Below are 22,616 nucleotides of genomic sequence, written 5' to 3'. Positions count from 1 at the left end.
CCTCGACAGAATAGTCTCTAGGAGGGAAGAAGGGGAGGGCAGAGTCTCGGGTATATATAAGGTGCTCATGACGGAGGAAGGGTCCCAGACAGAGGAACTGAAACTTAAATGGGAGGAGGAGCTAGGCGGGGAAATGGTGGATGGGCTGTGGGCAGAGGCCCTGAGTAGGGTAAATTCGACCGCGACATGTGCTAGGCTCGGGCTGATCCAATTTAAGGTCGTTCACCGGGCCCATATGGCGGTGGCTCGGATGAGCAAATTTTTCGGGATAGAGGACAAATGCGCTAGGTGCGTGGGAGGACCAGCGAACCATGTTCACATGTTTTGGGCATGCCCTAAGCTGAGGGGGTACTGGGAGGGATTTGCGGGGGTCATGTCCCAGGTGCTAAAAACAAGGGTGGTGATGAGTCCAGGGGTGGCAATTTTTGGGGTTTCGGAAGACCCGGGTGTCCAGGGGGAGAAAGAGGCCGATGTGTTGGCCTTTGCTTCCCTGATAGCCCGGCGACGAATATTATTGGCGTGGAGGGACTCAAAGCCCCCGAAGACTGAGTGGTGGCTTGCGGACATGTCGAGTTTCCTGGGGATGGAAAAAATTAAGTTCGCCTTGAGGGGATCTGTGCAGGGGTTCACCCGGAGGTGGCAACCATTTATTGACTTCTTTGCGGGAGAGTGAGCGTCAGCAGGGGGGTGGGGGGGAGGGGGGGGGGGGGGTAGAGTAGAGTAGGAGGGAAAATATGGCGGGTAGTACCGGTGGGAGGGGAGCGGTCTTGTGCAATATGTTACGATGGAAGTATTGAAAGTATGTGGATGTTTGCACATTTTTGCCTTTTTTGCTTTCTTTCTGATGATGTCTAACCTTTTATAAAGCCAAAAACTACCTCAATAAAATTGTTTATTAAAAAAAAAAGAGTGGCGCTGTCCAGCACAATGGATTGCAGAAGTCCATGAATAGCAAAAACTCGGCGCAAGGCATCCATTGTAGCCGCCAAGGTTGTGGTCCCATCTCCTGTATAGACAGCCATTTAGACTGGGCATCCACCAAGACTATAAACATCCTGCCCATGAAAGCAGCTGCGTAGTTAACGTGGACCCGGTCCATGGACAACCTAGCCATTCCTAAGGGCGGAGAGTGGCCGACAAGGACAGAGGCTACTGTGTTTGACATGGGTGGCACTGTTGTACTAATGGCTTTATCAATGCCTGGCCACCAGACGTAGTTGCGTGCCAGCATCTTCATCTTTGTCTTCCCTGGGTGGAATATCATGGGTGGGCACAATGCAGCTCTTGTAAGAGGTGTCCCCTGGCTGGAGGCAGGATGACTACTCGTGATTCTCAATTCATTTGTTTTCCAATGAAGGGGAAATTGAGCGTAGCCAATCCACCTACCCTGCACATCTTTGGGGTGTGGGGGCAAAACAAATGCAAACACGGGGGAGAATGTACAAACTCCACACTGACAGTGACCTGGGGCCGGGATCGAACCTGGGGCCTTGGCGCCGTGAGGCAGCAGTGCTAACCACTGTGCCACTATGCTGCCCGTCTCCAGAATTATTGCAAAAAAATTACCATCTCTTTTTAAAAAGATTCTACCAGTGTCTCCCTCCACCTCCCATCACCTAGCTGACTCCTTGTATTCTTAAACTATACCCTAATCCAATTTGGTCTTCTAGTTTTTGTACTAAAATGTTTCCTTTTGAACCAAATAGGTTCTTAAACCTTATTTTGTGGTCACAACTTACAAGAAGCTCACTCACATTTAGCTCACCTACCTGATCCATTCTATTACTCATAACCACATTTAGCAACACATCTGCCACAACCTATTGCTTGAGGAAGAGATCTGTACGCATCTTAAAAATCCCCCCCCCCCCCACCCATCGCTTCTCGGCCTTTTGGCTAAGATGAGCGTGAGGTCTGGTGTAAAGCCTGAATCTGATATGTCTCTCTTGTGGGGACCATGAATTGGATTCAATTTGAATTGTTTTTTTGGAGCAGGCAAGGAGCTGGATTAGGGGTTTGCCCCTGTCCACACTGAGCTCTGGCTTTGTAACTCTGATAAAGTAATTGTCCTGATGGACAAGTGTATAATTAAATTTCACAAGGGCAATAATGTTGTTATTCCCATTCATTCCACTAATCAGACGGCATTCCTTCCATTTCCTTCCCGCAGTTTGGAGGTGTGCAATGCAGCCTTACTAATATATCAAACACTATTATTTAGCTTTGAGCTGCAAACATACTGACGGTAGCATTGTGGATAGCACAATCGCTTCACAGCTCCAGGGTCCCAGGTTAGATTCCGGCTTGGGTCACTGTGTGTGTGGAGTCTGCACATCCTCCCCGTGTGTGCGTGGGTTTCCTCCGGGTGCTCCAGTTTCCTCCCACAGTCCAAAGATGTGCAGGTTAGGTGGATTGGCCATGATAAATTGCCCTTAGTGTCCAAAATTGCCCTTAGTGTTGGGTGGGGTTACTGGGTTATGGGGATAGGGTGGAGGTGTTGACCTTGTGTAGGGTGCTCTTTCCAAGAGCTGGTGCAGACTTGATGGGCCGAATGGCCTCCTTCTGCACTGTAAATTCTATGATATCTTCGACTTGTTCATCTACCCTCGGCAGCATGTACTCTCTCCTTTACCCATATTGCTACTCCACTCCTTCCTTATTTCCTCGCTCTTTTAAATATATTATATTCAATAACGCTAATTTTACATTCATGTTCCAGTTTACAGCCAGGCTTTTTTGATAGAAACGCACAGCACAGAAGGGAGTCCATTCAGCCCATTGAGCCTATCTCAGCTCTCAGTCAGAGCTATCCTATCAGTCCCACTCCCCTGTTCTCTGTTGCTGCACCCCATCTAAAATTCTACTATTTAATTTCCTTTCGCTTCCTACTAATCACACGTTTCTGTGTTAAATTTCATCTGTCCTTCTGAAGTTTGTTAATGCTATTAAGCCTACATCTTCCTGTTCCAGACTTCCTTCAGTTTCCCCAGTTAATTTCCCACACTCCAATACATGTGTTTGAAACACTTCTTTTTAACATGATCCTTTTCCAATGATTTTAATGTCTGAGCTTCAGTCTTTCCCCTGATTACAATCAGCCCCTTTGGCTTTATTGTTTTGTCCATATCCGTCTTGTTAGATTGATTTCTGCATAAACATTATTTTCATCTATTTCTCTGTTCTCCATGAGCTGACCTTGGTTGCTTTTATTTTTCCAACGTCTCCACCCTGTGAGTTTCCAAACTTTCTCACTTTTTAATTCTGCTGTTTACTTCCCTATTCAGGTGCAGCCTACCTTTGCAGAATAGCAGTCACAAAACTGGTCCCAAAACCCAAGAGTGGATGGAATCCCTTTTCCTGATGCCACGCCTTTCATTAAGATGGTGATTTCCCTTATCGCTCCCGCCCTTTCCCACTCCAGTGCGTAGTTGTTGAATTAAACCTGACATTGTCATCGTGTAAACCAATTCCTGAACACATCCTGTAGGACCTCAGACCTTTCTGTCTCTTGATAACTGTCGCCTCCTGAACCTTAACAGCTCCCCTCTGCCTGAGCCACGGTAACTAACCCTGTCTGAACCCTGATAACTGTCCCCTCCTGAACCCCGGGTATCTCATTCCCACCTAACCCCGGATAACCCACACCACCTGAACACCGGATAACCCACCCCACCTACACCCCGGATAACCCAACCCCACCTACACCCCGGGTTAATCCACCCCACCTACACCCCGGATAACCCACCCCACCTACACCCCGGGTTAACCCACCCCACCTGACCCCCGGATAACCCACCCCACCTGAACCCCGGATAACCAACCCCACCTGAACCCCGGATAACCCACCCCACCTACACCCCGGATAACCCACCCCCACCTACACCCCGGATAACCCAATCCACCCACACCCGGGATAATCCACCCCCACCTGAACCCCGGATAACCCACCCCCACCCACACCCCGGATAACCCACCCCACCTGAACCCCGGATAACCCACCCCCAACTACACCCCGGATAACCCACTCCACCCACACCCCGGATAACCTACCCCCACCTGAACCCCGGATAACCCACCCCCACCTACACCCCGGATAACCCACCCCCACCTGAACCCCGGATAACCCACCACCATTTGAACCCCGGATAACCCACCCCCACCTGAACCCCGGATAACCCACCCCACCTACACCCCGGATAATCCACTCCACCTACACCCCGGATAACCTACCCCACCTACACCCCAGATAGCCCACCCCACCTACACCCCGGATAACCCACCCCACCTACACCCCGGATAACCCAGCCCCACCTGAACCCCGGATAACCCACCCCACCTACACCCCGGATAACCCACCCCCACCTACACCCCGGATAACCCACCCCCACCTGAACCCCGGATAACCCACCCCCACCTGAACCCCGGATAACCCACCCCCACCTACACCCGGATAACCCACCCCCACCTACACCCCGGATAACCCACTCCACCTACACCCCGGATAACCCACCCCCACCTACTCCCGGATAACCCACCTCACCTACACCCCGGATAACCCACCCCACCTACACCCCAGATAACCCACCCCACCTACACCCCGGACAATCCATTCCACCTACACCCCGGATAACCCACCCCACCTGAACCAACAACCCACGAAGAAACTTAAGCACCAAGCTGATCCAACAAGGCCACTCCTTCCCCATTTAACAGCACCTCTGCATGGAATACCTCCATCCTTCACCTGCTTCGTACCCTGAAGTTGAGTGACCTCTTCAGAGTTCTTCCTCTGCTGACTGTCACTCTTCATTTGGATCTCTGCCCTCAGTGTGGTGATCTCCAGCTCGTACTCCAGCGTTGTCTGCTGAAGGTGTCCCAGCTCTGCCCGGATACGGCACAGCTCCTCCTGCAAAGTGGCAATCTCATTCTCCCGCTCTCCCGCCGCCTCCTCGGCCGCCTGACGGAGGTTCACAATCTCTTCCTGTGCACAATGCAGTTCCTCATGAGCCTCCATCAGTTCACTCTCCTTCTCTTCCTCCAAGCTATCGATCTCTTCCTGAACAGACCGGAGCTGCGCTGGATGGAACAAAGCAAATATCCACAGGTTACTTTACTCAATTTGCTCCTTCGTTCAAAGGAACACAATTGAATTTGGGCGATATAGCCAGCCCTAAGGTCGGCACACGGGGTGACACAGCCCCGAATACAATCTAAATATATCCAGAGAAGGGACAGACTGCTCATTGGAAATTAGGGTGGAGACGACCAGGGATACTGTTCTCCAAATGTATTTAATTGTTTGATGATGGAGCTGTGCTGGGTGAGGTTAATCAAGAGAAAAACCTGTCTTTATATCGTACTCAACACATCTACACAGCTGATGAACCCTTCAAAGGTAGTCATGGTTTTTTTTACAAGCAAACAAGGCATTCAGCAAGATCCCACAAACATTATCCCACAAACATTATGTGATACATTTCTGTCAATCTGTTTTTAATGATAATATTTGCATGATAAATATTGGCCAGGACATCGGGGAGAATCTGCCTGCTCTTCTTTAAATACAGTAACGTCGTGGAGTCTTTTAACTTACTCTGGACAGGTACACCGGGCATTGATTAAATTAATCATGAGTGTCTCCTCACTCCGAATCTATTGCTTCTTCTGAGTGAGATGGTTGGCTGCTGGTATTCCTCTGGTGGACAGGATTGGGGGAATGCGCCTGAAAAGTGGGATGGATAGTTATCCTGGGTCACCACCAATAATACCTCTAAGCTGCACAGTTGTGTGGCCGTGGATCAGTCCAGGATATATTGTACAAGGGACAAACAGGCCACATACAAGAAGCAGCCCTTCCTTAAGGGACAATGTAGCCCGACAAGCGAAGCAAAGAAAAATTAGAGGGAAAATTGGTCACTACTCACCTGTCACTGCAGGTGAACTGCCCTCCACACTGCTAGTGCCACTCACCCCCAAAACTGCGGGTGAACTCCGCCCCCCCCCCCACCCCCCAAACTGCCGGTGCCACTCACCCCCACACTGCCGGTGCCACTCACCCCCACACTGCCGGTGTCACTCACCCCCACACTGCCGGTGTCACTCACCCCCACACTGCCAGTGTCACTCACCCCCACACTGCCGGTGTCACTCACCCCCACACTGCCGGTGTCACTCACCCCCCCCCCCCCCCCCCCACCCCCACACTGCCGGAGCCACTCACCCCCACACTGCCGGTGTAACTCACCCCCACACTGCCGGTGTCACTCACCCCCACACTGCCGGTGTCACTCACCCCCACACTGCCAGTGTCACTCACCCCCACACTGCCGGTGTCACTCCCCCCCCACACTGCCGGTGCCACTCACCCCCACACTGCCGGTGTCACTCACCCCCACACTGCCGGTGCCACTCACCCCCACACTGCCGGTGCCACTCCCCCCCCACACTGCCGGTGCCACTCACCCCCACACTGCCGGTGTCACTCACCCCCACACTGCCGGTGCCACTCACCCCCCCCCCCCCCCCACACTGCCGGTGCCACTCACCACCCCCCCCCCCCCCCACCCCCACACTGCCGGTGTCACTCACCCCCACACTGCCGGTGCCACTCACCCCCCCCCCCCCCCCCCCACACTGCCGGTGCCACTCACCCTGGCCCTGCCGGTGCCACTCACCCCCACACTGCCGGTGCCACTCACCCCCACACTGCCGGTGCCACTCACCCTGGCACTGCCGGTGCCTCTCGTTCTAACAGTGGGGTGGGTTATCCGGGGTTCAGGTGGGGTGGATTATCCGGGGTGTAGCGGGGGGGGGGGGGGGGCAGAGAAATCATTAGCAGAGTCACCTGCATAAATAGAGCTGGTCAGTGTGGAACCAGTCAGAGAGGAGTGAACAGTGGTGGAGTACTGCTGCTGTTGTATATATGTAATTGTAAATAAAGTTATTTCTTTCAATTCTACAAACTCGTGCTGGATTCTTTGTTGCCCTCACAAAAGTGCCATGAAGTTCAGTCAGCGTATGTTGCGAAGGTCGGCTGGTGTGGGTCCCGAAGGTCGCTGGTTGGTAAAAGGGGATCCCGAGAAAAAAGTTTGAAAAACATTGCTCTAGAGCAGGGGTGGGCAAACTTTTCCGTGCAAGGGCCACATTCAGAAATTCACAATTTTAAAGGGCCGCATAGTATATTAATTAATAGTCCCGGTTGTAACCAATTAGCGTGCGGCATATACCTCAGCGCTTCCCCCAGCGGCATCCTGCCTTTAGCCCTCTTTTTCTCTACTTTTCAAAAATGGCGCTTCACCCGGTTATGATTCTGGGCGCCTCATATAGAACATAGAACAGTACAGCACAGAACAGGCCCTTCGGCCCTTGATGTTGTGCCGAGCAATGATCACCCTACTCAAGTCAACGTATCCACCCTATACCAGTAACCCAACAGCCCCCCCCCCCCCCCCCCCCCCCATTTTTATGACTTGATCTTGGTGGGCTGCATAAAGACCTTTGGCGGGCCGCATGCGGCCCGCAGGCCGTAGTTTGCCCACCCTGCTCTAGAGAGTGACAATGGGGAGTTAATAGTAGATAATAAGGAAATGGCGGATGATATGAACAAATGTTTTGTTTCTGTTTTCACGATAGAAGATACAAAAAACATTCCAGTAATAGCTGTAAACTGGTAGGTGAAAGGGGGAGGGGAACCTGGTGAAATTAAAATCACTAGGGAAGCAGTATTGAGCAAGCTGATGGAGCTGCAGACTTATAAGTCTCCAGGTTGTGATGGTCTTCACCCTAGGGTCTTGAAAGAGGTGGCTAATGAGGTAGTAGATGTGTTTGTGTTAATTTTCCAAAATTTGTTAGATCCTGGAAGGCTCCATCAGACTGGAAAGCAGCAAATATAACCCCTCTATTGGAGAAGGGAGAGAGGCAGAAAACAGGAAACTATAGGCCAAGTAGCTTGACGTCTGTCATGGGGAAGAATCAATCAATAAAGACGAGAAATACTATTTCATTGAGAAGAGTCAGCATGCTTTTGTGAAAGGGAAATTATGTTTACCAGAGTTCTTTGAAGGAGTAGCATGCGCTGTGGACAAGGGGAGCCTGTAGATGTGCTGTACATGGATTTTCAAAAGGCACTTGATAAGGAGCCACATCAAAGGTTATAGTGGAAAATAAATGCTCATGGTGTACGGGTAACATTTGAGAATGGATAGAAGATTGGCTGGCTGTCAGAAAACAGAGAGTATGTATAAATGGGTCTTTGTCTAATTGGCAGGATGTGATGATTGGAGATCGGCAGGGGTCTGTGCTAGAGCTTCAACTTTTGACAATTTATATCAATGGCTTAGAAAGGGAGTAAAGGCCTGGTAGCTAAATTTGCAGCTGACACAAAGATAAGCAGGAAAATATGTTGTGAAGAGGACATAAGGAGGTTGTATAGATAGGTTGAGTGAGTAGGCAAGAATCTGGCAGATGGAGTGTTATGTGAGAAAATGTGAAGTTGTTCACTTTGGCTGGAAGAATAAAAAAGCAGAGTAATACTTCAACAGAGAAAAGGTGCAGAATGTTTGAGGTGCAGAGGGATCTCAGTGTTCTAGTGCATGAGTCAGAAAAAAGATAGTATGCAGGCGCAACGAGTAATTAAGAAGGCGAATGGAATGCTACCTTTTATTACAATAGGAATTGAACATAAAAGTAAGGATGTTTTTGCTTCAGGAGGAGGACATTGGTGACTCCACATCTTGGATATTGTGTGCAGCTTTGGTCTCCTTATTTAAGGAGGTGGCCTCTTAATCAGCTCGATTGCAGTTGTACTGCTGTCTGGCACGTTGCTGTCACTGCTCCCCATGTGCCACCAGTGAAAGCACAGAAGCACAATAGAGAGCTGCTCCAATGATTTTCAGGTAAATGTTCCAGGCCCTCTCCCTGCTTTAAAAGCCGCCGCCATGGGGTTGGGAAAAGTTTGACACTGTCTCTGCTCTCCCTCTTCTGGTTTCATTTCAGAGATATTTGGAAGTTCTTTATCAATTCTTTTTAATATTTTATATTCCTTGACCCACCCCTGCATCCACCTTGTCTCCATTATAACGGTGACTATACTTCATTGGCTGGAAGCCACTTTGGACATCCTGAGCTCATATGAAAGGTGTCAGTGTCGAGAATTGCAAGTCTTTCTTTAAGACTGGAGATATTTTCTCTAAAGCTTCTTTCAAGCTCACGCTTTACAGTGGAATGGCCTTTCTAACGTTCTCTCCAACGCAGGTCAGCTTTATTTGACATGGTGACTAGGACTGTATTGAGTAGCTGGTAAGGCCTCTCACTGCAATGTGAACCATTTGCATACCCTGTGTGATCTTATGCTGCACTTTTCAGAATTCTTTTTTTTTTTTGTTTTGTTTATAAATTTAGAGTATCCGATTTTGTATCCAATTAAGGGGCAATTTAGCGTGGCCCATCCACCGACCCTGCACATCTTTGGGCTGTGGGGGCGAAACCCACGCAAACACGGGGAGAATGTGCAAACTCCACACAGACAGTGACCAAGGGTCGGGATTGAACCTAGGACCTCAGCGTTGTGAGGCAGCAGTGCTAATCACTGCACCATCATGCCCCCCCGTGTGTCTGCAATTCAATTTATAAATGCTCATTTTCTTCGTGGAGGCCGGGGGCGCGAGCTGGAGGCTGGCCTAAAAGGGTGATGGCTAGTTTGGGGGGGGGGGGGGGGGGGTTGGCCCAAGTATTCATCTCAGGGCTGGACTCAAAGACCAGGGGGGGTAGCGATCTTGATCAACAAATGAGTGGCATTCGTGTCAGACATGGGGGTAGATTCATAATGGTGAGTGGGAAGCTGGAGGGGGTGCGGGTGGTACTCGTGAATGTAAATGCTCTGAATTGGGACAATGTGGAATTTATGAGGCGGGTATTAGGTAAGATCCCAGATTTAGAGTCACATAACTTGATCATGGAGGGAGATTTTAATACAGTCATTGATCCGGAATTGAACCAATCAAAATCCAGGACAGGGAGGATGCCGGCCACAGCAAAGGAATTGAAGGGGTTTATGGAACAGATGGGGGAGTAGACCCATGGAGGTATGCACGGCCAAGGGCGAAGGAGTTTTGTTTTTTCTCCCATGTCCACAAGGTATTTCTCGCATTGACTTTTTTGTTCTGAGCAGGGCTCTAATACTGGGGGTGGTGGATACTGAGCACTCGGCAATCGCAGTGTCGGATCTACGGGTTAGTGTGGAGAGAGGCTATGGAGGCTGAATGTGGGGTTGTTAGCAGACGAAGCGATCTGTGGGCTGGTTAACAAGTCCATCCAGAACTACCTGGAAACAAATGATGCGGGAGAGGTCTCTGCAGCAACGGTTTGGGAAGCTTTGAATACAGAGGTCAGAGGGGAAGTAATCTCGATAGGGGCCCACAGAGAAAAGGTGGAACGGGCTGAGAGGGATAGGTTAGTTGAGGAGATACTCCAGGTGGACAGGAGGTACTTGGAGGCAATGGACGTGGGGCTATGGAGGGAGCGTCGGAGGTGGCAGGGGGAGTTTGGGCTGTTGTCTACAGGGAAAGCGGTGGAACAACTGAGAAAGGCAAGGGGGACGATTTATGAGTATGGGGAAAAGGCTAGCAGAATATTAGTGCACCAGCTCAGAGAAAGGGAGGCAGCCAGGGAGATCGGGAAAGTAAAGAGTAGAGGCGGGAATAGGGTCCTGGACCCAGTGGGGGTGAATTAAGTGCTTAAGGACTTTTACAGCAAATTATATGAGTCGGAACCCCCGGTGGGGGTGGAAGTGATGAGGCAGTTTTTGGGTCAGTTGAGGTTACCAAGGGTGGATGAGGATCTGGTGGAAGGGCTGGGAGCCCCAATTGAGATTGAGGAAATAATGGAGGGGCTGGAGGGCATGCAGTCGGGCAAGGCCCCGGGGCCGGACGGCTATCCGGTGGAATTCTATAAGACGTTTTCAGAGATATTGAGCCCACTGCTGTTGAGGACATTTAATGAAGCAAGAGAGAAGGGAGTCCCCCCCCCAACAATGTCGCAGGCCTCGATGTCATTGATCCTGAAACGGGAGAAGGATCCGGAGCAATGTGGGTCATACAGGCCAATTTCTCTACTGAATGTGGACGCCAAAGGTACTGGCCACAAGGATAGAGGATTGTGTCCCGGGGGTGATAGGGGAAGACCAGACGGGATTTGTAAAGGGCAGGCAACTCAAGGCCAATGTTCGAAGGCTTTTAAATGTTAGAATGATGCCCTCAGAAGGAGGGGAGATATAGGTGGTGGTAGCGATGGATGCGGAGAAGCTTTTGATTGGGTGGAGTGGGATTACCTGTGGGAGACGCTGGGAAGGATTGGGTTTGATGAGGGCTTTATTGACTGGGTGCGGTTGCTCTATCAGGCACCAGTAACGAGTGTGCGTACGAACCGGCTGAGGCTGGGTTTTTTTAACTACACCGAGGGACAAGGCAAGGGTGCCCCCTTTCCCCGTTACTGTTTGCTCTGGCAATGTAGCCATTGGCCATGGCGTTAAGAGCCTCTAGGAACTGGAAAGGCTCGTTCTGGGGGGGTTGGGGGGAGGGGGGTTGGGGGACGGATCTTATTAATGTGGAGGGACTCGAAGCCCCCAAGTGCAGAGACCTGGGTTAGTGACATGACTGGGTTTCTCAGTCACGAGAAAATAAAGTTCGCCTTAAGAGGGTCAATGGTTGGGTTCACCCGGAGGTGGCAGCTGTTCGTCGACTTTCTCGGGGAAAATTAAAATGTCAGCAGAGGCAGAATTCCAAAGTGGGGGGTGGGAAGAGAGGGATGGATTGTTGTTTTATGGTTGGGGCTTGTGAAGATTGTGATGGGGGTGGAAATGTTTATTGTACCATGTTTATGTCGCTGTTACGGTTATCATTATAAAAACTTGCAAATACCCTAATAAAAACATTTAAAACAAAAGAAATGCTCATTTTCATCTGCTATTTGTCTGCCCAATTAAATAAGTGATCGGGATACTCCTGAATCATCTGCTCGCTAAACCATATGTCCTGCTCCCACTAACTTGGTGCTTGGTCGGAAATTTGACATTGGTAGATGAGAAACAGCAGTTGCCTTGTTGGACCCGATTCAGCAGCCATTGAGGTCTCCACAGTGCACCATTTCCCACTCTCTCAGCTTGATTCAGCAAACAGAGTCTAACACACTGCTCTAAGGCACAGGTCGATCCCGAAATCCATCACTGACCTTGGAGACGTTGGATCTGTTTGGCAAAGTTTTCGGTTTGTTGGACGTTGACCAATCTCTGCTCCTCCAGCAACCCTGAAGTGTTTGAAAAGGGCAGATGTCAGGTGCAGCATGGGTCAAATACAGAATAATGCTCCCTCAGTACTGTCCCATCAAACACTCCCAGAGCACGGGCTAGATGCAAAGTAATAAAAGAAAAATGAAGGGCAGCACGATGGCGCCCTGCAGCCTCACGGCGGCGAGGTCCCAGGTTTGATCCCGGCTCTGGGTCACTGTCCGTGTGGAGTTTGCACATTCTCCCCGTGTTTGTGTGGGTTTCACCCCCACAACCCAAAGATGTGCAGGGTAGGTGGATTGGCCACGCTAAATTGCCCCTTAATTAGAAAAAGAGAATTGAGTACTCTAAATTTATAAAACAAAATAAAACCAAAAATGCTGGGAATACACAGCTGGTCAAGCAGGTCAAGCAGCACATGTTTAGAGGGATAGAGTTAATGGGCTTGATCTACTGGCGGGTAGATGATGGGAGATCCCTCCTCTGGGATCTACCGATTCGACATTCCTCGCGAGATCTACCGTGATCTCGCAAGAAGTCACAATCTGAATTCTGCCCATTGTGGGCGGGACCACTATCTGGCAAATCTGCGTATTAGAGCGAGACAGCTATTTTCACTCTAATATGCACTCGCCGGATCTACCAACGGCGTGGGATCACCTCGGTGCTGTTCAGTGCTGGTCCCCACAAATGGGGACCAGATGGAACGGAACTTGGCAAAGGGTGTCTTCCAGGAGATCGGAGGTCCCCAGGTGGTTGCCCTCTGAGCAGGGTGGCCCCCTGGCACTGTCCAGGTGGCACTGGCAGGGGCACTGCTAGGCGTCCAGGCTGGCATTTTTCCTGTCTGAGGGATCAGGCCCAGGGGTGCCTTGTGTGTGAGAGGTGGGGTGTGGGGAGGTGGGAGAACCCCCTTATAGGTGAGTAGGGGCTTTGGGGGTTCAGGGGTTGCGCGATGGACAGCCATTTAAAAATGGCATCCTAATCTCCTCCTGCACTGAGGTGTTCCAGTGAGTGAAGCTCCCCAGTGCAGGAAACGGGATTACTTGCAGACTCAGTGGGGTGTTCCCTGCTAAGGCCATCAAATTGAAACAAAGTCCTGATAGATAGCGTGGTGTTTCCTGGCGCTGTGAGCACTGGGAAACACAGTCATCATGGGGACGACTTTGCAAATTGGTTAAATCGCACCCGATGCTTCAAGTTGAGTTGAAGGTCAATTTGACCTGCCCCTTCTCCCAACCCTCCCTAAACACACACCCCAGCTTCCACAATGGCCCATTCAAGGGCCCCCACTCAAATGGGTCACGTGTCCCCAACACCCCAACCCCATCACCTGCACTTCTCTCAGAAACACCAGTCCCCATCGACATCTCTCCTGACCACCCAGGCCCCGCACATTCCCTGCACTGAGCACCAAGTGTACAGTGACTGGCCTCAGCTCCCAACATCCCTTTCTGTTGTTCATGAATCCACCTACCTTGTAAATTCAGGTAGTTCTTCTGGTGTCGGGAAGCCTGATCCTGTGATTCCTTCAACTCCTTTTGAAGTTGCTCAATCTGTGAAGTCAACTCATCGAATTCCAGTATGCCTTGCACATTTGCACTTGATTTTGGATCTCCTGATCTCATATGAAATGCTTTAGGATCACTTACTAATTGGTCATAACACTGTTGAACACATGTCATGACATCATGCAGTTCCACATTTGCTGACATCACAGCAGGTACTGCCTTGACCACAGGTGGTTTGGAATCGGTCGACTTGTCCCTGCATAGTTTGTGATCCCCTGACTTGGCCTCGGATAGTTTGTATTCAGCAGACTTGACATTGGATAGTTTTGGATCAGTTGACTTGACCTCGGATAGTTTGGGATCAACTGGCTTGACCTCAAATGGTTTGAGATCAGTTGACTTGACCTTGGATAGTTTGGGATCAACTGACTTGACCTCAATTGGTTTGAGATCAGTTGATTTGACCTCAGATATTTTGGGATCAACTGGCTTGATATCAATTGGTTTGGGATCAGTTGATTTGACCTCAGATATTTTGGGATCAACTGACTTGACCTCAATTGGTTTGAGATCAGTTGATTTGACCTCAGATATTTTGGGATCAACTGGCTTGACGTCAATTGGTTTGGGATCAGTTGACTTGACCTTGGATAGTTTGGAATCAACTGACTTGACCTCAAATGGTTTGATATCAGTTGATTTGACCTCAGATATTTTGGGATCAACTGACTTGACTTCAATTGGTTTGAGATCAGTTGATTTGACCTCAGATATTTTGGGATCAACTGGCTTGACGTCAATTGGTTTGGGATCAGTTGACTTGACCTTGGATAGTTTGGGATCAACTGACTTGACCTCAAATGGTTTGAGATCAGTTGATTTGACCTCAGATATTTTGGGATCAACTGACTTGACCTCAATTGGTTTGAGATCAGTTGATTTGACCTCAGATACTTTGGGATCAATTGACTTGACCTCAAATGGTTTGGGATCAGTTGACTTGGCCTCAGATAGTTTAGGATCAATTAACCTGGCCATGGAAATTTTGGGATCAACTGACTTGACCTCTGATAGTTTGGGATCAGTTGACTTGACTTCTGATAGTTTGGGATCAGTTGATTTTTCCATGGATCGTTTGGGATCAACTGACGTGTCCTCCGATGGTCTGGGATCAGCTGACTGGGCCTCGGATGGTTTGGGATCAGCTGGCTGGAGTTCAGATGGTCTGGGATCAGCTGACTGGGCCTCAGATGGTCTGGGATCATCTGACTGGGCCTCAGATGGTCTGGGATCAGCTGACTGGGCCTCAGATGGTCTGGGATCAGCTGACTGGGCCTCAGATGGTCTGGGATCAGCTGACTGGGCCTCAGATGGTCTGGGATCAGCTGACTGGGCCTCAGATGGTCTGGGATCAGCTGACTGGGCCTCAGATGGTCTGGGATCAGCTGACTGGGCCTCAGATGGTCTGGGATCAGCTGACTGGGCCTCAGATGGTCTGGGATCAGCTGACTGGGCCTCAGATGGCCTGGGATCAGCTGAATGTGCCTCAGATGGTCTGGGATCAGCTGACTGGACCTCGGATGATCTGGGATCAGACGGTGTGACGGTAGATGGTCTGGGATCAGCTGACTGGACCTCGGATGGTCTGGGATCAGCTGACTGGGCCTCAGATGGTCTGGGATCAGCTGACTGGGCCTCAGATGGTCTGGGATCAGCTGACTGGGCCTCAGATGGTCTGGGATCAGACGGTATGACGGTAGGTGGTCTGGGATCAGACGGTGTGATGGTAGGTGGTCTGGGATCAGACGGTGTGACGGTAGGTGGTCTGGGATCAGACGGTGTGATGGTAGGTGGTCTGGGATCAGACGGTGTGACGGTAGGTGGTCTGGGATCAGCTGACTTGACGTCAGATGGTCTGGGAGCAGCTGAGTTAACCTCAAATGGTCTGGGAGCAGCTGATTTGACCTCAGACGCTCTTGGATCAGCCGACCTGATCTCAGGTGGTATGGAGGCAGCTGATTTGACCTCAGCTGGTCTGGGAGCAGCTGATTTGACCTCAGATGATCTGGGAGCAGCTGATTTGACCTCAGATGATCTGGGAGCAGCTGATTTGACCTCAGATGATCTGGGAGCAGCTGATTTGACTTCAGATATTTTGTGATCAACTGACTTGACCTCAATTGGTTTGAGATCAGTTGATTTGATCTCAGATGATCTGGGAGCAGCAGATTTGATCTCAGATGATCTGGGACTTGATTTGATCTCAAATGGAATAACAAAAGCTGGCCAGGTTTCAGATAGTTTGAGATCAGCTGACCAGGCCATGGATAATTTGAGATCAGCTGATTTGACCTCAATTGCTTTGGGGTCCGCTGATTTCATCACAGGTGATTTGGGATCAGCGCTCTTGACCTCAGATAGTTTGGGATCAACTGATTTGGCTCCAGATTGTTTGGGATCAGTTGATTTGATCACAAATGGTTTAGGATCAGCTTGAATGACCTCAAGTGGGTTGGGATCAGATGACTTGACCTCAGATGGTTTAGGATCACCCGACTTGATCAAGAATGGTTTGGAATCGGTTGATTTGACCTCAGTTGGTTTTGAATCAATTAATTTGACCTCAGACACTTTGGGAACAGCCGACCTGGCCTCTGACATCTTCGAAGTAGTTGACTTGACCTCTGAACTTTTAATTTCAGTGGAAATGATCGCCAATAGTTTGGGATCAGCTGACACAAGCTCAGTTGAATTGACTAACTTGATGTCAGACACCTTGGGAATGGCAGACTTGGCCTCTGATATCTTGGGATCAGGTAACATGATCTCAGACGATTTAGGGTCAGCGGAACTGATATCAGAAACATTGGACTTGGTTGAATTCACATCCGATAATTTGGGAGCAAATGATGTCACCTCTGCTGCTGAAATATCGGCTGACTTTGTCGCTGAGTCAACCAACATTGTGACACTTGGTGATTCACTTGATTTGATTTCAGAAGACAGCAATTCACCTAAACAGAAAAGAATCAGATATGAGCAAACATCCAAAATAGAGTTTTCCCAGAGTGCTCAGATCTCAGAGGATAGAGTTCCCAAAACTCACCTCTCACATGACAATGTACCCAGAACCTGTCCCTCTCAGGACCGTGTACCCAGAGTCTGTCCCTCACTGGGCAGCGTACCCAGAGTCTGTCCCTCACTGGGCAGTGTACCCAGAGCCTGTCCCTCACTGGGCAGTGTACCCAGAACCTGTCCCTCTCAGGACAGTGTACCCAGAGTCTGTCCCTCACTGGGCAGTGTACCTAGAGCCTGTCCCTGACAGGACAGTGTACCCAGAGTCTGTCTCTCACAGGACAATGTACCCAGAACCTGTCCCTCTCAGGACCGTGTACCCAGAGTCTGTCCCTCACAGGACAGTGTACCCAGAGTCTGTCCCTGACAGGACCGTGTACCCAGAGCCTGTCCCTCACTGGGCAGTGTACCCAGAGTCTGTCCCTCACTGGGCAGTGTACCCAGAGTCTGTCCCTGACAGGACAGTGTACACAGAGCCTGTCCCTCACTGGGCAGTGTACCCAGAGTCTGTCCCTCACTGGGCAGTGTACCCAGAGTCTGTCCCTCACAGGACAGTGTACCCAGAGCCTATCCCTCACAGGACAGTGTACCCAGAGCCTGTCCCTGACAGGGCAGTGTACCCAGAGCCTGTCCCTCACTGGGCAGTGTATCCAGAGCCTGTCCCTCACAGGACAGTGTATCCAGAGCCTGTCCCTCACAGGACAGTGTATCCAGAGTCTGTCCCTCACAGGACAGTGTACCCAGAGCCTGTCCCTCACTGGACAGTGTATCCAGAGCCTGTCCCTCTCAGGACCGTGTACCCAGAGTCTGTCCCTTACTGGGCAGTGTACCCAGAGCCTGTCCCTCACAGGACAGTGTACCCAGAGCCTGTCCCTCACAGGACAGTGTATCCAGAGCCTGTCCCTCACAGGACAGTGTATCCAGAGCCTGTCCCTCTCAGGACCGTGTACCCAGAGTCTGTCCCTCACTGAGCAGTGTACCCAGAGCCTGTCCCTCACAGGACAGTGTACCCAGAGTCTGTCCCTCACTGGGCAGTGTACCCAGAGTCCGTCCCTCACTGGGCAGTGTACCCAGAGCCTGTCCCTCACAGGACAGTGTATCCAGAGCCTGTCCCTCACAGGACAGTGTACCCAGAGTCTGTCCCTCACTGGGCAGTGTACCCAGAGTCTGTCCCTCACTGGGCAGTGTACCCAGAGCCTGTCCCTCACAGGACAGTGTACCCAGAGTCTTTCCCTCACTGGGCAGTGTACCCAGAGTCTGTCCCTCACTGGGCAGTGTACCCAGAGTCTGTCCCTCACTGGGCAGTGTACCCAGAGTCTGTCCCTCACTGGGCAGTGTACCCAGAGCCTGTCCCTCACAGGACAGTGTACCCAGAGTCTGTCCCTCACTGGGCAGTGTACCCAGAGCCTGTCCCTCACTGGGCAGTGTACCCAGAGCCTGTCCCTCACAGGACAGTGTACCCAGAGCCTGTCTCTCACAGGACAGTGTACCCAGAGCCTGTCCCTCACAGGACAGTGTACCCAGAGCCTGTCCCTGACAGGTCAGTGTACCCAGAGCATGTCCCTCACAGGACACTGTATCCAGAGCCTGTCCCTCACAGGGCAGTGTACCCAGAGCCTGTCCCTCACAGGACAGTGTACCCAGAGTCTGTCCCTCACTGGGCAGTGTACCCAGAGTCTGTCCCTCACTGGGCAGTGTACCCAGAGCCTGTCCCTCACAGGACAGTGTATCCAGAGCCTGTCCCTCACAGGACAGTGTACCCAGAGTCTGTCCCTGACAGGACAGTGTACCCAGAGCATGTCCCTCACAGGACACTGTATCCAGAGTCTGTCCCTCACTGGGCAGTGTACCCAGAGTCTGTCCCTCACTGGGCAGTGTACCCAGAGTCTGTCCCTCACTGGGCAGTGTACCCAGAGCCTGTCCCTCACTGGGCAGTGTACCCAGAGTCTGTCCCTCACTGGGCAGTGTACCCAGAGCCTGTCCCTCACAGGACAGTGTACCCAGAGCCTGTCTCTCACAGGACAGTGTACCCAGAGCCTGTCCCTCACAGGACAGTGTACCCAGAGCCTGTCCCTGACAGGACAGTGTACCCAGAGCATGTCCCTCACTGGGCAGTGTACCCAGAGCCTGTCCCTCACAGGACAGTGTACCCAGAGTCTTTCCCTCACTGGGCAGTGTACCCAGAGTCTGTCCCTCACTGGGCAGTGTACCCAGAGTCTGTCCCTCACTGGGCAGTGTACCCAGAGTCTGTCCCTCACTGGGCAGTGTACCCAGAGCCTGTCCCTCACAGGACAGTGTACCCAGAGTCTGTCCCTCACTGGGCAGTGTACCCAGAGCCTGTCCCTCACAGGACAGTGTACCCAGAGCCTGTCTCTCACAGGACAGTGTACCCAGAGCCTGTCCCTCACAGGACAGTGTACCCAGAGCCTGTCCCTGACAGGTCAGTGTACCCAGAGCATGTCCCTCACAGGACACTGTATCCAGAGCCTGTCCCTCACAGGGCAGTGTACCCAGAGCCTGTCCCTCACAGGACAGTGTACCCAGAGTCTGTCCCTCACTGGGCAGTGTACCCAGAGTCTGTCCCTCACTGGGCAGTGTACCCAGAGCCTGTCCCTCACAGGACAGTGTATCCAGAGCCTGTCCCTCACAGGACAGTGTACCCAGAGTCTGTCCCTGACAGGACAGTGTACCCAGAGCATGTCCCTCACAGGACACTGTATCCAGAGTCTGTCCCTCACTGGGCAGTGTACCCAGAGTCTGTCCCTCACTGGGCAGTGTACCCAGAGTCTGTCCCTCACTGGGCAGTGTACCCAGAGCCTGTCCCTCACTGGGCAGTGTACCCAGAGTCTGTCCCTCACTGGGCAGTGTACCCAGAGCCTGTCCCTCACAGGACAGTGTACCCAGAGCCTGTCTCTCACAGGACAGTGTACCCAGAGCCTGTCCCTCACAGGACAGTGTACCCAGAGCCTGTCCCTGACAGGACAGTGTACCCAGAGCATGTCCCTCACAGGACACTGTATCCAGAGCCTGTCCCTCACAGGGCAGTGTACCCAGAGCCTGTCCCTCACAGGACAGTGTACCCAGAATGCTTGACCTGACCACTGGCACCTACGGAACATGTGAAGTAGCCTTGAATATCTTGGAATCTGCAAAAATGACCTGATCTTGGCTCAGCAATATGGCTAAAGCGGGTGCCCTGCTTCTGCTACCCCAGGTTTGCCCTCTAACCCCTCCTGAGAGTTTCTGAGGACAATGGCAATATTGCAGCTTGGCAGGAAATCTGGAAATATCACATTTCTGCTCTACACTTTTCACAAATATAGTTACATGTCCACACTGCCCTTTACACATCACAAGAGATCTAATTCTGCTGTGGTTATGCTACCAGCACAGAGAATGAATCATTTGTGATTCACAATATATATGTAGGAACGCACAAGGTGCTTAATTTTCAGTCTGACACCATCAGAAAAAAATTAGGCCTGCCCTGATCACCCAGCAGGATTTCACTGGAGACTAAGTGACTGATATTCAGAGACTCTTCATCCTCCCTTCACAGCACCTGTCCTGGGTTTGTTGGTGGGGAAGCGTAGCAGCAACGTTACTTTGGATCTATCCTCTTTTGTACTGTACAATAGATGGAGCCAGAAAGTGGGGACACGGGTGGGTAGTATATCCGGTGCACGTTCACGTGCTGAAGGTGGAGTTAGGGATGTTGTGCAGTCTGTCGACGGCCTGGCCCAGGAGGGGTTGACAGTGCAGGCGATGAAGCAGTAAATGTGTGGTCAGTGCCAGTCAGAGTTCACAAAGGGACAATGCGATGGTTTCTGGGTTGAAGTCTCCTCTCAGAGATTAAATAATTGTGTGATCTTCCAGTGCTAATACAACAGTTTCTAAAGGGCCCTTCAATCTCAGTTCACATATTTTCTCCAGGACTGAATTATCTTATTGTTATACTCATTGGGTAATGTCCGCTTCCAACGCTCTTTTGTCCATTCTCCCAGTTCATATTGGTCTCTCTGTAAGTCTGAATGTGACCAGCCCTTGTTTGTGAGAGCCCTCCACCGGTCTCGGGCTGTTTCTGTTGTTCGTTGGCCAATTCCATGTGTTTTTTACCATGAGCACTCAGCAGACGCTTGTCACTCCCAGACTCTAACCTACAGCCAGGAAGGTAGTGATGCTCTGCTCTCACTCCAGTCTAGCCGCTAAAGATTGCAAGGCAGAGGACTGAGTATGGTGTAGACCAGTCTGTGTCCTGCGCTATGGAAGAGACAGAAGTATGTAGAATGCAGGGGGGGGGGGGGGGGGAAAGAGAGTGCAAGCTGGGAGCACGCACACCTGTGATACTGATATTTGAGGCAAGTGAGTGTGTGTGAAGAGAAAAGTGCATGTGTGCCCGTGAGAGCACAAACTCACTTGGCAGTGGTATCTGAGGCGAGCATGTGAGATGTTGATTCTGTTCCACATCCTTTACAGATGAGACAGGACATACGAATATAATTTAACACTGCTCTCAGTGGGGTGACCCCACGCCAGGATGCTACTCTGAAATGTAGTATCAGCTGTCTGTACTTCTAACATTCGTTAGGATGAGGCAGCACCACAGAATGTTATTGATGGGTTTGATATTAATATCCTGCTTAGAGATTTGCTTTTAGTTGAGAATGCCTTCAGTGAACTCACTGGGTTGTGGCAATGGATGTGGAAGACGGTGTGGTCATAGGCACGAGGGAGGTGTTCATAGGTGTGGTGCTTGCTGTGGATTTGCAATATACTGTAAGTCACTGCAACTCAGACACTTCAAAAAAACGACAGCATCTTCACACAAAATAATATCTCATCAACGTGTTAGTGAATTCCTCTGAGAGTGCACCAATCTCTCAGCATTGCCCCTCCCATAGAGCAATAAGCCAGCTCAGTGCAGCTCCCCTCAGTCCTGACCCATCGTCAGTGTAGCGCTCCCTCAATCCTGACCCTCCAACAATGCAGCGCTCCCTCAGTCCTGGTCCTCTGACAGTGCAGCGCTCCCTCAGTCCTAACACATCGTCAGTGTAGCGCTCCATTAATCCTGACCCTCCGATAATGTAGCGCTCCCTCAATCCTGACCCTCCAACAATGCAGCGCTCCCTCAGTCCTAGCCCTCTGACAGTGCAGCACTTCCTCAGTCCTAGCCCTCTGACAATGCAGCGTTCCCTCAGTCCTCACCCTCCGACAATGCAGCACTCCCTCAGTCCTCACCCTCCGACAATGCAGCACTCCCTCAGTCCTGGTCCTCTGACAGTGCAGCGCCCCCTCAGTCCTGACCCTCCGACAATGCAGCGCTCCCTCAGTCCTGGCCCTCCAACAATGCAACACTCCCTCAGTCCTGGCCCTCCGACAATGCAGCATTGTCTCAGTCCTGGCCCTCTGAAAATGTAGTGCTCCCTCAGTCCTGGCCCTCCGACAATGCAGCACTCCCGCAGTCCTGGTCCTCTGACAATGCAGCACTCCCCCAGTCCTGGTCCTCTGACAGTGCAGCACTTCCTCAGTCCTGGCCCTCTGACAGTGCAGCGTTCCCTCAGTCCTGGTCCTCTGACAATGCAGCGCTCCCTCAGTCCTGACCCTCCGACAATGCAGCACTCCGTCAGCCCTGACCCTCCGACAATGCAGCACTCCCTCATCCTGACCCTCCGACAATGCAGCACTCCCTCATCCTGACCCTCCGACAATGCAGCGCTCCCTCAGTCCTGGTCCTCCAACATTGCAGCACTTCC

At 51.2% G+C, this 22,616-nt stretch overlaps 1 protein-coding gene across 8 annotated transcripts in view; it reads right to left on the bottom strand.

Moving 5' to 3' along the window:
* Window positions 1–22,616, bottom strand: part of LOC119973464 (nascent polypeptide-associated complex subunit alpha, muscle-specific form-like) — a 124,994-nt gene that overhangs the window by 24,390 nt on the left and 77,988 nt on the right. For 6 of the 8 annotated variants that reach the window (XM_038811652.1, XM_038811653.1, XM_038811656.1 and 3 more), the window contains 3 exons: window positions 13,755–16,802; window positions 12,226–12,300; window positions 4,732–5,076 (listed from right to left, as the gene is read on the bottom strand). In XM_038811652.1, the coding sequence (XP_038667580.1) occupies window positions 4,732–5,076; window positions 12,226–12,300; window positions 13,755–16,802 (3,468 nt within the window). The remainder of the gene's footprint in view (window positions 1–4,731; window positions 5,077–12,225; window positions 12,301–13,754; window positions 16,803–22,616) is intronic. The other 2 variants (XM_038811655.1, XM_038811654.1) reach the window with 2 other exon arrangements.

This window comes from Scyliorhinus canicula, chromosome 11 (genome assembly GCF_902713615.1).
Source record: "Scyliorhinus canicula chromosome 11, sScyCan1.1, whole genome shotgun sequence".
Taxonomy (NCBI): domain Eukaryota; kingdom Metazoa; phylum Chordata; class Chondrichthyes; order Carcharhiniformes; family Scyliorhinidae; genus Scyliorhinus; species Scyliorhinus canicula.
The sequence above is the reverse complement of the archived record's forward strand: the minus strand, read 5'-3'. Positions and strand labels throughout refer to the sequence as shown.